Here is a 16,569-nt window from a genome sequence, read left to right as displayed (position 1 = left end):
GCGTTCCAGATACTATTGCTTTCAGCGCTTTTTTAGTTAAGAAATCTTAGCGCCGGTTGCTCAATGTCTGGTTAAGCGTCAATACTCAAGCTCAAGTTGCCTGAAAAAGTCATTTCGTAATATCTGTTTAGCATAAATCAATCATTTAACAACATATTAGGTTTGCCAAAAGATGTCGTGCCCAAGAGGAGGTTACATTAGATTAGATTTGTGGGGGGCTTGAACCTGTCCAAGCACTCAGTAAAGAGACCATTGTACTACACGCGGATAGATTTCAGTAGAAAGAATAGAGATAGGAAAGATAAAAAGTGGGTGATAAGACGGAAAAATTAGTTTGAGGTCACTCTTCCACAAATCTCTTGGACTCATTGATGAATCTTAAGAGATCCGGAAGAGGAAGAGTATGAACTTTATGCATACTCAGTATATCGCAATCCAATATCTTAAGTCTGATTCAGGAAAACGCCGGATACCTACAGAGAAAATGCTCTGCAGTGTCGTCATCCTCAGGACAGGATAGGCATATCGGGATGTCGGCGACCCCCATGGCAGCCATATATGACTTTAGCCGTTGTGCCCTGTGATTATACACCAACCCAGACCAACAACCTCTATGGGTAGACCTCATGAAGTCGTCAATCCATAGTAGAACCGATGCAGAACTGACACCTAGAAAGGGTTCTAGGCCTAGTGGCATACTTACAGAGCCTCCATTGGCCAGTTTATCAGCTAACTCGTTACCTGTAATACCACAATTTCCAGGCACCTAGATAAGACTAACTTAGTTTTGTTTTGCATCACTGTTCAGTTTTGTTAGGCCCCTGCTCTCCATTTCGTGGGTTAACGAGGGCTTTCAGTGCAGCTTGACTATCACTATGTACAAATTCCAATACTGCAACCCACCACTTTTTCTCAATTAGCCAGTATGCCTCGTTCAAGATGGCATAGACTTCCGTTAAGAATACCGTGACCATCTGTCCTGTGGCATAGGAGTACTTAGTGTCTTCATCTAAGTACCATCCAGATCCACTACCATCACTGGTTTTGGATCCGTCCGTGTAGAAAGTGTGCTGATATCCCTTTAATAGGTTCTGTGGACTTAATCATTGATCTCTATCTGGGATCAAAACATCATACTTCCTACCGAAGCTAACGAAAGGCACCCGACGGTCCACTGGCATCGAGAACAGTGTGCACCGCTCCGACAGCTGGTGGTATATCTGGCAGTGGCTAGTGCTTTATTCATTTCCCCAGACTCCGTTTAACTTGAGGTTGTACGCCGTTGTACGGGTGATTGTTAACCAAATCAGAAAAGGTTATCGGACAGATGTGAAAATCTACTAAAAGTTTTTTTTATTTTAAACTTTACGCACATTTTTATAATCGTGGCTTTTTTTATAATTCGTGGATTTTGAGTGATTGCTTGTCTGTTTGTATCCTACAGCTGCCCAGTTCCCAAGTGTCAAATATGATACGACGCCATTCGCAAAAATTATAAATCCTCCCATAGAGTGATTAATTTTGTGCCATCTGGTACCTAAATGAGACTACAAAGTACAGCGTGAAAAAACATCAAGTGGGATTAATAAAGCTCTGGAGGACTTGCATAGGTTATGTCAGGTTAGATAGTTCCTCCCAAAGGAGCAGATTGCTCACCTCGAAGCGAGTTTTAAATTTGTTCCTTGTATCATATATTTGGAAATTTTGGAAGGAGCATTGGCTTGATGCTATTCACCAGAATATAAAATTTCCACCTTTTAGACTTCCTGGATTAAACAACCAGTTTCTTACGCTCTCGTCGGCAGTCAAGTATCTTGGTGTAATACTTGAGCCCAAACCCCATTGCACAACGAAAATCGAGTTAAGAAGGCCAGTATAGCTTTCTTTTCCCATAAATCTATCTATCGGCGAAAAATCGGCTCTCAAGCCACGTGCCGTATTCTGGATGTGCAACTTAGTGCTTCTGTCAATTTCGACAAATGGTTGCCTAGTTATGTGAGTAGCTCTTCGGAGGGGCTATAACACCACTAAACTAGAGAAAGAAAGTGCAGAGGACTGCATGTATTTGCATGGCTGGGGCGTGTAGAACATGACCCACCGCCGCCTTCAACATGATTCTGCATTTACTTCCTGTTGATCTTCAAGTTCAATCCATTGCCGCTCAGACCGCTATTAGGTTGTAGCAAGTTGGCCTCTAGAGGCAATCTCCTGTAGGGCATTGTATCATTTTGAAGCAGATTTCTCTGACTTTTGCTATACTTCGTACAGATCTCTCCATCCGCGAACTGGCTATTGAGTATTGTGCTAGAGCTATCTTCTCAGGCAGGCTAGATTGGAAGGAGGAGAGAATCTGCACGGGCATAAGTAGCTCAGTTTACAACGACGGACCCAAGATGGAATCTGGATTTGGAGCAGGGTTTTTCTCTAGTTGAGCCACTAAATTCAGTCTCCTTTCAACTGCCGAGAATTAGTAGCATTTTTCAAGCACAGGTTTTCGCTACCCTGGAGGCATGCAAAATGCTTAGGGATCTTTGTAGGAAAAGAGACATAAATACCTTTACCGATAGTCAAGCTGCGATCAAGGCCCTGTCGTCGCCATGTTGCAGCTCTCTTATGGTCATTTTCCGTAAGAAGGAGATCAAATATCTCGAACCAGCAGGAAACATTTCTCTTATCTGGGTTCCGGGGCATAGGAACATAGAGGGAAATGAAATTGACAATGAGCTTGCCCGAAAAGGCTCGGGGGTACCGATTTCAGTTATCTCTATCTCTGTAAACGGTGTCTCCTTGATCGTTGTTAAAGGGAAACTGCGCAATTTTTTTCTTAAAAAAGTACAAGACAGAACAAGGCGTTCTTTCTTATCGTGTGCTAAGAAAAACTCTTTGACCTCAGTACGACAAAAACAGGGTACTAGGGATCCCACGCCATTAAATTTTCAAACATATAGCGGTGGTCACTGGATGACCGGAACTCATGCGGAGAAGTTTGGGATTCCGTGTTGCAGAAGTCGTGGGGATCCGACAGAGAAATAGACTTTTGAACACTTCATTTGTAAATGTCCGGGTCTGGTGGCTACGCGCTTATCGTTTCTTAGTGTAACTCTCGAGGATAGCCTGAAGCAGTTCTCTATCCCGTTTCTCGCCTCCACCACATCAATAGCAGTACATGGCGGTAGATAATTTTTCTTCCTTTAAGTTTTGTAATTTTACAAAATTATTGAAATAACTATTCAAACTATCTACTCATCATAAACATAAATTAATAGCCTAAAATATTTGACTGAGTACATTTTATTTTCCATATTGAATATATATTCTAGCTTACCCATTCGGCAAGGATTGTGGCTCCAGCGACGATAATTCTTCCTCCACTTCGCCAATGGTTGGCAACATATTCGAATGCCAGTAGAGATTGAAGTATGCCTCCGATGGTCCTGGACCATTTATCAGCTCTGGCGGTCCCAACTTCTCACCATCCTCACAATCATAATCACGTTCAGTCTCATTACGCAATGCACTGTTTTCGTCTTCATCATCATCACTTGAGCTTGAGTAGTAAGTAGGTTGTGAATCACTCACTTTGATGCATTTACCTACCACAGCTGGTGGCGTGTCTTCATCATCAACATTACTCTCCAAATGTTGTGCTTGCTGCTGGCCGGTGGGCGACTTAAATGTGGACAATGTCGTGGTTACGGCTGGCGTTTCTTCTTTGCGCTCCGCATTCGGACTGTGCTTGCGTACCAAGTCAAAGAGACTGGGCATTTTGTCATCTTCATTATCGTTAACATCCGTGAAGGGTGTACGCGGCTCTTGTGTCTTACTCTCATAAGTTTGTATCTTAAAACGTATTTCACGATTGGGTGAGGCGCTTGCTGTCGGCGACTGTTGTTTAAATGTTTGCATTGTGGGTGTATTGCTACGTGATGTTGGTGGCGTCGTGTGCGTTGTAGCGTTGCGGTCCGTCACTGCCACCGTAACAGAGCCACCTACAGTTGATGTTTGCAATTTGGGAATATGCGTAGGTGATTTGCCCAACGATTGTATACGCTCTGGTGGTTTCGGTTTGGGGCCTTTCACTTTAGTGGGCGTGGTTGAGGCCAGTATGGCTTCTGCGGATACAGACTGACCACTAAAAACGGGTATGAGTGTGCGTTCGGGACTCTTTAGTTTCGTTTCGGCTGAATTTGTACGTTGCAGCGGCATTTTTAGACTCATCGGTGGGCTACACTCTTTCGACTTGCTGCGATAGAATCCGAGCTTAAGATCCGTTTCGGACTTTTGTTTGTGCGTTAAAAAGCGTGGTATATTAGAAGAATTACCGGTGAGTTTGCGCTCCATGGAGCCTTCTAATTCAAATGAGCGTTTTGGTGAGAGCACAACGGGAATGCGTGATTTGGGTGGCGACAACTTGTTTGCGTCCGCGGGTTTTGATTTCTCTGTAGTGGGCTTACGTGTCACACTTACAACACTATCCGTAGAACTGTGGCATTCCTTATCCAGAAACATGGCGGTCTGTTGTCTGATGGAGGACGACAACTCAGGGGTTTGCTTGCTGAGCTTGATCTCGCCCTCAGTCCTGGCACGCTCGAATGAACGTTGTGAATTTGGACCAAACACCGACGCAATGGCTTTTGGTATCTTCGTGATGAATTCTTTAGCACTTTGCGTGGGTTCATGTGAGGGTGTAGTTGGTGTATTCGCGGGCGTTACTGGGTGATTCGTCGGAGTAATTGGTGTGTTGGGTGTAGAAGGCGCAGTGGGTGCAGAAGACGCAGTAGGTGTGGTTGGTGTTTTTGTCAAAGTCTTTGCGTGTATTGCTTCGCTTGGCACTGTGGGCGGTGCAACCTGTATGGGTAGCTTGGTAGGCGTGGCAATTTTACGTGGCGTTGGTATAATTGAACGTTTCTTGGGCTCAACTAACGGCGATCCACTTGCGGCACCGACAACTTGTCGTGGTTTCGGTGTCGGCAATACTACAAACGGCGCACCTTGTGATTGTGGCTTCAGTTCCACATTCTCGTAGGTGTTCACCTTTTCTGTTTTGAATTCGACATTCTCGTAATTGTTACCTGGTATATATGTAGCGGGTTTCTTCACCTGTGTCGCTGTCATTGTGCCCGCTAACAAATCTGGCATCACATCCCCCGTTGACTCTACAGCTTTTTTTAGACACTCTTCCAGCTGCACTGCCGCATTGCCATTCACATTCACATTAAACTCTTGCTCCAGCATTGTAAACGGCTTGAGTACCTTCGCCAACTCTGATTTATTAATCACATTCTGCCCATTTGTCAGCGACGTGTAGCTGGACAAGTCCGATTCGGACGAATAGTTAGAGCTCATGGAGAATTTATCAATCACTGTCGAAATTGTGCTTGCAGTGTCATCCGATTCGGACTCTGTCTTCAACGATTGACCATCGGCGAAGAGATTTATGTAATACTCTGCATCTGGTGGCGGCGTAAAAGGCTTATCCACCTCGTTGCTCTGCGGTGCGCTGGTCGCGGTTACTGTAATCCCTGGCGTTGCACCAGCAGCACTGTTGGCAGCCGCCACTTTACTTTCGCCATTCAAAGACTTACGCTTCACCAGCTTGCGCGGCGGCACAGGCGGTGGTGGCGGTGGACTGCCCTTCATTTGGCCATTGCTCATAATCACAGCTGTACCGCCTGCGTCATTGCTCAATACACGCATCCCCGTCACGCCACCATTGACAACATCCACAGTGGTGCTACCTGCCAGCAGTAGCACTTCCTCCTCTGCCTCTGGCTTGCGACCATGGCCGTTGCGCACCTGCAGCCGTATAGCCACATTGTCTTTCAAACAGCGCACGCATTCGATGCGCGTCAATTCACAAACGCGTTGCCCATCAATGCTGACAATTTCATCGCCCTCGCGCAGCGCACCCCAACTGGCGCTCACTCTGGAGGCTGGACTATCGGCGGCGCAGGATTGTATATAAAGTTTGTGCACCTTTTCGGCGCTGCGTGTGCCGCCTTGGAACTTCAAACCGAAGCCTAAACGTTCACCTGGCTGGCGGTGCACCACCAACAGTTCAGTTTCTGATTCCACTTCCGCCTCTGTGGCGATCACCAAACCGTTTGTGTCGCTACTGTTCATATTTTCTTCAGCAACAACACTGTCATTTCCTTCACTTTTATTATAGCCGCTACTGTTTCTATGAACTTGAGTTTGATTGTTGATCGTTAGCACAGTTATATACGAAGAGTCTTCTTCAACTGAGCTCTGTCTTTGCTTGACTAGCTGCCTGGGGTTTGTGTCTTTGGATGCGGGATCGTCCACTTCAACAACGGTCACATAGTCGTCATCAATACCCGGTGTTGTTATGGTTGTTGTTGTCGTTGTGCTCGTTATCGTTGCGCCAGTGTTAGTCGTCGCCATATTGCAGTTGTGTTGTAGCTGAACGCTTGCTGATTATAAGCTGACGGTGTGTTTGCTATTGCTGAATGTGTGCTGAGTCGTTGTGCGTTTGGAAGCCGTCGTGGTGAATTTGGTGCATTAAATTGTTGAATTGTTTGGCTTGCTGCACGGGTTTGTGCATTGGCTAAGCTAAGCTTGGCACTCACTGGACGTCAAGGGTATGTATTGAACTTTTTCTTGGTGTAGTTGAGTTTTAGTTAAACCCGTGGTGGCACTGAAATAGAAAGGAATGAGCTTTTAATGGCATATGAATTTAAATAAAAAAATAAACCTAAAAAAAGGTCAAATACACAAATTAATATTTTAAATTCTGCGTAATAAAGCATTCAGTCTAAATAAAAAATGAATATACATTAAAAAAAAATTCCAAATTGATATTTTTTATATGCAAAATTTTTATTTTATTTAAATTGTTTATATAATTTTAAAAGTTTGCAATATAAGCGAGCTCAAGGCCAATCAATGTTTTTTATTGAAAATTTTAGACAGCAAAAATAGTCAAAGGTATAGAAGTTATGGCTGTAGCAGATTTCTGCGAGATACAAAGCCGCGTCAGTGGAATGCCAACCCAGTGCGCCAGACACTTAGTTAAGCCAGTTGCCGTCTCACTGAGTTAAAGACAGAGGCACCACAAGAAGATGAGGCGACCATTGTTTTCAAACTTTCGGTAAAAAACAGCTCAAAGACTCAAAAGAAAAAAAGAAGTTTTATGAACGTGGAATTATGATACTGCCTGAAAGATGGCAAAAGGTCGTTGATCAAAATTGGCAATACATTACAGAATAAAGTTATTTAGTTCCATAAAAAATTTACTTTAATTTTCTAAAAAAAAAATCCACAACTACTTAGTTGCCAACCCAATATTTCGAAAATAAAAATTGTTTTTGGTGAAAAGTATATGAAACTTAAAATTTTATTTCACGTTTCATTTAAAAAGGTATCTGGTTAAAACAAAATTAAATTGTGTGTCAAACCTTAGAATGCAAAAGATGCAACGAATTGTGAAGGATGCAAAATTGTGTTTAGATTTTGTAAAACTTAGAATTTCATTAAAGTTGAGAGTTTGGTTGAGAAGGGAATCCAAACTAAATACACAAAATTATTTTTGAAGTGAAACGAGCGAGAATGGAGAGTAAAATTTCAAGGCCATGCAACGTTTTGGATATTTTCGTTCCGCGAGAGAGAAAAGGGATATAACGGAGAGGAAAAGAAGAGAGAGAGCTATACTTATATATATCTTAGATACACTTTAGGCTATTTTTCCTGAGTTTTTCCTTGTAGTTGCTAATTTCTAGTGAGAAATAACACTGCCTACTTTTTGTTTGGCGCTTGTTTGTGGGTGCAAACTTGTAGGAAATATATTTTCCGTGCCTACTTTTTGGCGTTATATTTCCTTGGTGCTGTTTGGGGCGTTTTTTGGCCCCAATTTTTTTGCCGTTTTTTTTTTTGGTGCCTACTTTTTGGCACTTATCTCCGTTTCCTGGTTAGTGCTTGTGTGTACTATAAAGTGCTATCCATTCCGGCGTCGGATTTATTGGTATTACCTTGCGGTAATTTGTGTCGTTGCGCAGTGATAAACGTTCGGAGTTGTGCGCGCTGTTGCCACGGTTTGTGTCCGTCGTTTACCTACACCGGTCGACCCTTCTCCGTTTTTTTGTAAATTTTGTCTATTTGTATTCTCTGCAAATGTTGTGAATTTATTTAGATATATATTATTTCTCTCTCTCTCTCTCATTCTCGCATTTTAACGAATTTTAAAAAACTTGAAATTGCGTTTAAAGTTTAGTTTAAAAAGGAACTCAAATTAAAAAAAATTTAATAATATTTTTCTTAACGAAAACTTTCTAACAAACGAAGTATTAACCTATATACGTACTTCAAAAAATAATTGAAGTGGAAAATGTATCAAACTTAATTTTTCATAGAAATTTACTTTAAATAGGAATCTCGTTAAAAAAACTCCAATTATCAAACTTGTGAACACAAAAGGAAAATTGTGTTAAAATTTTGTAAAACTTGAAATTTCATTAAAGTTTAGTTGAAAAGGGAACTAAAATAAAAGCCAAAAATATATCTTTTTTTCAATTATATTTATATATTTAACAACATAACAACTAAAATTTCATTAAAAATTTAATTTCAAAGAAATTCGAAATTAAAAAAAAAAAATAAGGTGTTTAAACGAATTAGGAAAAAATTTTAAATTTCATTTAATTGTAATTTAAAAAGGAATTCAAATTTAATAAACTTTGTAAATTTTTATTTATTTGTATGTAAAACTTTTGAAAAAACAATTTTTAAAAATTAAAAAAACAAAAAATTTAGTAAATCACATATTTATGTGTCAGCCATTGTAATATAATATAAAGAGATTAGCAACAAAATTTAGAACTTTTAAAATTTTTGCAAATTAAAATTTCACTAAAATCGTTAAAATATATAAAATATTAAAATATTTCGGAAGTAGTACGAATTTCAAAAAGTTGCAAAATATATAATTGCATTTAACTGTTTTTATCACTAATTTCTTCCCTATTTTTCCCCCAATCAATAGCTCCCACATGAAATTTGACCTAACAAACAAAAGACTGCAGCAACAAACTTGCCTTCGAGCGTTAATTGAAAAACTGCAAGTTGTTTGTTTACTGCTTTTCATCGTATGCACTTTACCGGTAGCCCATCGGCATGTGTGTTGTTATTATTGTTATTATTTTTACGTTCATTTTACGGCGTATTTTTAGTACTCCTTGTATGTAATGTCAATGGTAGTACAAGAATTGCGGTTAATGACAACGACAAGCGGTTAGAACCTGCTCCCACAGACACTCACCACTCGCCACTCGCCGCCACTCAACGCCAAACAGTCGCTCACGAGTAGTTGTATGTACAAGTACGAGTATGCATGGAAATGCATATTTTTGTGTGGCTGTGGGCAAAGCAACATTCCTGTATAGCACCTCGAAGGCGCACATTCTATTAGTAGACGCGCATGCGCACAAGTTGACGACGGCAAAGTGATTGTCTGACATACTTTTTCATGATGCAGTGGCGTCGGCGGTTGTGGCGGTCATGCAGTAGCAATCTAGTGGTTGTTGTTAGATGCCATGCTGCACTTTTACCACTTCCATCAACTGCGCTGGGTCTGTTGCTGCTACGAACCTCTACATGTACTTGTAGGCTGTAAATTTTATTTGCTTACTTACTCGTATTTGCTTTTTGTCGTTGAGGGTTTGCATGATCTTGCTGGATTTTTATTTTTTTTTTTTATTTTTGCTTGAAAAGAATAATTTGTAGTTTTTTATGGGTTCAACGCAGCTGCTTGACTAGACTTGTTTGTTTTAGTTTCAGGCGCGTGCGCTCTAGAATGTTTGCTTACACGACTTTGCTGTTAGGTTTTGTGGAGTTATGTAAAAGGGTTCTAGTTAAAGTTTGGATTGAAGCAGAAACACAAAAATATTTGGTTTTTAAAGTTTTTTTTATAAAATGAAATATTTACTTATATTACAATTTCGCACCCCAATATTTTCCATCGTAATTTACTAAATTAAAGAAATGCACCACGAAGGTCCTAGAATGATGTGAAAATATTAGTGCTGCTAAAAATGCAGAATTATTGCATTTTATTCTCAATTCACTTGTTGAGAAAAAGTTAGAGCGAGCCCAAGTAAGGCTTATTGACTTAAAAGCAATAAACTGTATAGAAGTCATTTCAAAGTACATTTGACACTCTGTCAAAGAAAAGAATACCAAAATTTTATATTTTAAAATACCCCTTTGAAGGCATTGTCAAAATTCAAAAAAATTCAGATGGTAAATAAAGAAAACTACGAATTATTCGCGCCGCATTGTTTCGGAATAATATGAAAATAAATGAACACAGTTGCTTGCAAACGAAAGTCACTTATTTTTAAAATTTATTTGCTTAAAAATATTGTTTTATTTGCTTCCATGCGCTTCTTTTTTAAATACCGAAAAAATCATAATCGTATTTACCTTCTGATTTTATTTGATACCTTTTAAAGTTTCTTCGAAAACAGATATATCATTATTTTCTTCTTGGTTGAAAGTTTGTTTAATGCAAACGTAAACATTACAAAATCTATGAATTCTTAAAAAGCTACGTTTGCTAGCTGCCTATGTGAAAAATCAGGTACCTGCAGATACAACCCTTTATAATGTAAGATCTTAGGCCTTATTGGCTGGTGCTCTTATGCCTTATTAGCTAATATTACCGCGAGTTATTTTCCCTTTAATTGGAAAGGCATGACTGGATAAGCCAGTGTGAGATAGATATGTATGTGAGTTAAGTACACATCTCGAATCGAATAAGCCTAACAGTGATGACGTACTCAGCTAAATGAGGTACCACTAATCGAGCACCGAACTGAATATTTTTAAGGTATTTCTGATTTTAGATCTCCATCTGGGCGTACCTATTCAACAATTTGATTCATGAGGCTTTTTAAGCACTTTGGTTAAATATGAAAATAAGAAAATCTTAATATACGAGTAATATTTCTCTAAACAATAAATCACTTCAAACAGTTGCAAACACTACATTTTAGCGACCAAAACATCAAATGGCCGATTGAGCAGTAAAACTTGAAGAAGTTGACCTCAGGCATCGGGCAAATTAGCACTTTGAACAAATGGCGCTTGGCGGGATTTGACAACTTGAAAACACTTTTTTAAGAAAGTAAAAATTAGACTTCTATCCTTGAACTTGATAAATAAAGGATGTTTTTTAGAGGTTAGGTTTTCAAGATGAAATAAAACGTATATAATTTAATGTTATGGCCAAGAATTTAGCTTTATTATAAAGATAAGGGTTTGTCATTATGTTTTAAAAATGATTTCGGGCAAGTGGCCGCCGCGGCTGGCTCGAATAAATTCCAGCCGAGAGGCCCAATTTTCGACCACTTTTTGCAGCAATTGGGGCCGTATGTCAGCAATAACGCGCCGAATATTCTCTTCCAAGACGTCAATCGTCTCGGGCTTATCTGCGTAGACAAGCTACTTCACATAGCCCCACAAGAAATAGTCCAGCGGTGTTATATCGCACGATCTTGGAGGCCACGCCACAGGTCCACGGCGCGAGATAATGCGCTCACCAAAAGTTTCCTTCAATAAATCGATTGTTGCGTTGGCTGTATGGTATGTAGCGCCGTCTTGTTGGAACCAAAGGTCGTCCACATCAACATCGTCCAATTCAGGCACGAAAAAGTCATTAATCATGGCTCTATAGCGCTCTCCATTGACTGTAACATTATGGTCTGCTTCATTTTTAAAGAAATATGGACCAATGATTCCCTCTGCCCATAGAGCACACCAAACAGTGACTTTTTGAGGATGTAACGGCGTCTCAGCAATAGCTTGTGGATTATGTTCACTCCAAATGCGACAATTTTGCTTATTGACATACCCATTCAACCAAAAGTGAGCTGCATCGCTGAACAAAATTTTCTTCGATGCGTCGCGCGAACCGAACCATTATTTTCGTAATAAATTTGCACGATTTGCAAACGTTGTTCAGGTGTAAGTCTATTCATTATGAAATGGCAAACCAAACTGAGCATAAATCAAGTGACAGCTGTCAAAAAGACCATCTACGAAAAAAGTAGTGCCAACTTGAAAACCTAACCTCTAAAAAAACACCCTTTATTATTCCTTTTATTTTGACAAGGACTTTATTTCATTATAATTTTGATATATTGATTTAAAGTAAAACTTAATGCCGATTAATGTCGAGAATTTCATTAATATTTTAAGTCAAGTTTTTATATATGTACATATATTTTTTAATTTAAATTTTTATTAAAAGTAACATACAAGGTGGCGCAAAATTAATCATCCAATTTTGCTTGTTTTTAAATAACTATTTTAAAATATAAAAAAAAATTAAATCAGTTATATAAAAATTACTAAATTTAACTTAAGGTGGCGCAAAATTAATCATCCAATTTTGTAAATGAATAACTTTTTTAAAATATATTATAAAATAAAATCTAAATCAGTTATATAAAAATTACTAAATTTAACTTAAGGTGGCACAAAATTAATCATCTAATTTTGGTTTCGAATTATTATTTTAAAATAAAGCAAATTTTAAACCAATTATTTAAAAATTATTGAATTTAAATTCGCATTTTAATCAATAATTAACTTAAATAATTTTAGCTGTTGGAAATTCTTATTTCAGCCTTTACGCGCTCCATTGCTTGTATGTTTGCATACTTCAGCTGTCTAGTTCACAAGTGTCAAGTACGATTCACGTACGACGGCGTTGCCAAAATTATAAATCTGCCGATATGGCCACCTTAATTTGGCGTCAATTTTTACTTGCCTTCTTTATTTCTTTTTAATTTTTTTTACCTTCTTTTATTTCTTTTTAATTTTTTGTTTTTGTATTTATTTCTATTTTTATGTTTTTATTACTTTTTCACATTGCTTTTAATATTTTCTTATTTTAATTTTTTTTTAACATCTTTTTTATTTTTTTAAATTTTTTTCTTTGTATTTATTTTTAATTTTTTTATTACTTTTTACATTTTTTTTAATTTTTCTTATTTTTTATTATTATTTTATTTTAAGGTTTAAATTTTGTTTATTTCTTTTTAATTTTTATGTTTCTTTTGTATTTTTTTTTTAATTTTTTAAATACAATTTTTTTTTTTAGTAGGGTCACCTTAATTAGGCGTCACTTTTTACTTGTAATGAAAGAACGTTGGTTGGTTAGTTTAAGGGTGACCCCGCATCGGAGTGCCACATAGACCGCAAGTTGGGTCCGTTGTGTTGCCCTAGAGCTCATTATGTTATATGATTTCCCCACCTAACCGAGATTTTTATTGTAGATTTTGGTCAAAGCTATTAATTCGTGAAAGAACGTTAGTGCGCAAATTTATAATTTTTTTATACTTTTTTAAAACTTTTGTTTTAATTTTTCTTAAATTTTTAATTTTAAAATGTAAACATTTTTCTCTTATTTCTTTTTAATTTTTTTTTTTTGTACAATATTTATTTTTATTACTTTTTTAGATTTTTTTTTTATTTTTCTTACTTAATTTTATTTTGATTTGAAAAAAAATTGTATTTCTTTCTAATTTGTTTTTTGCATTTATTTTTATTCTTTTATTACTTTTTCACATTTTTAATTTTTTTATTATTTTTTATTATTATTTTATTTTATTTTAAGAATTTTTCAAATTTTGTTTTAAGTTTTCTTATTTTATTTTATTTTAAGATTTACACTTTTTTATTTCTTTTTAATTTTATTTGTTTTTTTCGTATTTTTAACTTTTCTATTACTTTTTTAAATAATTTATTTAATTTTTAATTTAATTTATTTAGTTTATTACTTTTTTTAATTTTATTTTTATACTTCTTTTTACTTCTCTAAATTTTTTTTTAATTTTCCTTCAAATTTTAATTTTAAGATTTAAACATTTTTCTTTTATATCTTTTTAATTTTTTTTTCTTTGTATTTATTATTTTTATTATTTATTTTTTATTACTTTGCTAAATTTTTTTAATTTTTCATTTTATTATTATTATTTTATTTTATTTTAGGGACTTTTAAATTTTTGTTTGCTTTTTCTTTTTTTTTATATTTATTATTTTATTTTAATAAAAATTTTTTTTTTGTACTTTTTTTTAAATTGTTTTATTACATTTCTCAAATATAAAACTTTAAAATTTTTTACAATTTTTTCATTTTATTTTATTTTGAGATTTATATTTTTATTTCTTTTTAATTTTTTTTGTATCAATTTTTATTTTTTTTTTTTTAATTATTATTTAATTTATTGTTTTTCTATCAAACGGTTATCTTCCCGCTTAGCCAACCGACACTACGCGCGCAGTCCGCATGGCGCATAGATATTTTTTGTTTTGGGTGCACCAAGAAAGGCGCGAGTTTGTTAAGCGTAGGGATCTAAAAATGTTTAGCTACAGAGGTATATAACACCTAGAGATATTTTATAGTCAATCAATTATTCAAAGAAGATAATAGTTTTGTTTTCTTAGTAGTGAAAAAGCGGATCCGATGTATCAAAAATGATGGAATACTGGCATAAAATCGAAATGGTTCATTGAGTTCTTAACTACTTGAATTTTTATTAACTGTTCTTCAGATAAAATGTACATTATTAATTCTTCAGATACAATCAACATTATTGATTGGAAGGGCTTTGATTTAGAATTTGTAAGCACACATTTTTTGGCGTCCCGAAAGCCTCATGAAAACAGAAAAAATTGCATGCATTTTCTAATCAATGCCTCGATTTCGCATAGGCATGGATCAGCTGCTTTCCTAGACATTTTCAAGTGCGCGCTAGTATTTCAAAAAAAAAAATTAATCGGCTCAAGATGCCTTGAGCCAGCACCTAAAGATGTACACTTACACATTTACATTTGTATTTACTCATTTGTCAATTTTCACCAGCTTTACGCGGTGCAACAATGTAACCAAAGCGAAAGTTGTGGAATCCCGTTCACAGCAATGAAAATTCGTAATATAATTTATTTGTATTTGTTATATTCAAATTACATTTCCAAAAAAAAAGAAACAGCTTTACTTGATAGTTTCACCAGGATAGTAAAAATCGTCTCACCGCCAACACCAAATATTGCACAGCATTAAAGAAAAGAAGCTACAGTAAAATTACAAACATACACACACATACCAAGATCTGTTTCTATGCAATTCGAAATGCACATATTATTGTGTGTATGCAAGCTCGTTCCCCACTCAACACCTGATGCCTCAGAGGCTATGCTATTTGCCGGCATAAAGGCGCCTTTAGACCATTTGATTTGGTATGTCTGGTATGCGGTCACCTGTAAAATTCAGTTTCCAGTTTTCAATTGCAATTGAAAGGTATGTATTTTTGTTGTAAAAGAAACTGTAGAGTACCTATACATAAGCAAAAGTCATGGCGGTACAATGAAAAATACAGTAAGCAAAGCCAATGAATGCGAGTGGCGAATGGAGTAGTGCAGAGTAGAACGTCGAATCGAAAAGCAGCTTATTTAGCCGGCTTTAAGCGGAAAATTGGCATTAGCGCAGATGCATTGCAGCTTTTTCGACTATTTTGAGATAGAGCTGAAACTGTGGTTGTAGCTGGATTTGGAATCTGTGAGTTACTAGACTAAGGGTAATAAAGGTTCGGCAATAGCAAAGGCAGCAAAATGAGCTACGGTAAAAAGACAATAGAAAATATAAGCCAAAGAGAAACGAAATTCAGTGCAAACCATTACTTTGCAGATTCCAAGGCGAGTGTGTTTCTGGTGTAAAAAATTGTAGAAGAAAAATTTAAAAAATTAAGGAAGGAAACGAAATGTATAAAATACTTGTTTTAGCTTTTTTCTTAACCACTGACTGTTGACGTATATATAAGCCGCATAACAGCAACTCTCAGAGCATACGTTTTTGTGTGTTTATATGTATGCATGTGTGTATGTGTACGCGCAAAGCTGGGCTCGAAACCAGCCAAGTTGTTTAGTTGTACTGGTATAACCTCTTGCGTACTCTCGGTAGAAATGTGGGCTTGTTGTTGGTGTTTCATGCTGTTTGGTATTTTAGTCGCAACTCTAACTGAACCTGTAACTGGTTGGTATTACATTGAAAGGTGTATCTAATACTAGCGTCTACCTGCCGATTTTTGTGTGGGTGTATTTTATTGAAATTCTGAGGTTTTTTTCCACTTGCCTGGTATGCGATTTTTTTTTCTTATTTACGTATAGATTTTTCTTATTTTTCAGCTATCCATTATCTGTTACGGTGCCAACAGCGACTGGCTAGTTGATTTCTATTGAAAATCGCAGCTTAAGGAAGATAATAAAAGTGTAGAAAAAACCAAAGAGTCAAAAGGAGCTGTGGAAAGGTCATTAGCAAAGCGTGATAATGAAAATTTTGCATTCAATACTTAGGTACAAATTGACGATATATTAATTTTCGACACTATGACGAGCGTTGAGATGACTTTTTAATAAATTTTGGAATTTTTATTTATTTAATACGCACACAGATATTCAATAGTATGAAATTAGGTGAGAAAAGTCAAAATCAGTCGAAAATCATTTTCCTCTCAAAGTTATTTCCCATTAAAATTGCGTTAGGAAAAGCCT

General features: G+C 36.6%; 1 protein-coding gene across 1 annotated transcript in view; it reads right to left on the bottom strand.

Moving 5' to 3' along the window:
* LOC129242139 (mucin-2-like) overlaps positions 1-16,569 on the bottom strand; it is a 162,299-nt gene that overhangs the window by 49,555 nt on the left and 96,175 nt on the right. The window contains exon 3 of the mRNA XM_054878700.1: positions 3,326-6,658. Coding sequence (XP_054734675.1) covers positions 3,326-6,405 — 3,080 coding nt within the window. The 5' untranslated portion in view covers positions 6,406-6,658. The remainder of the gene's footprint in view (positions 1-3,325; positions 6,659-16,569) is intronic.

This window comes from Anastrepha obliqua, chromosome 3 (assembly GCF_027943255.1).
Source record: "Anastrepha obliqua isolate idAnaObli1 chromosome 3, idAnaObli1_1.0, whole genome shotgun sequence".
In the NCBI taxonomy this organism is placed as follows: domain Eukaryota; kingdom Metazoa; phylum Arthropoda; class Insecta; order Diptera; family Tephritidae; genus Anastrepha; species Anastrepha obliqua.
This window is presented reverse-complemented; position numbering and strand designations above follow the sequence as displayed.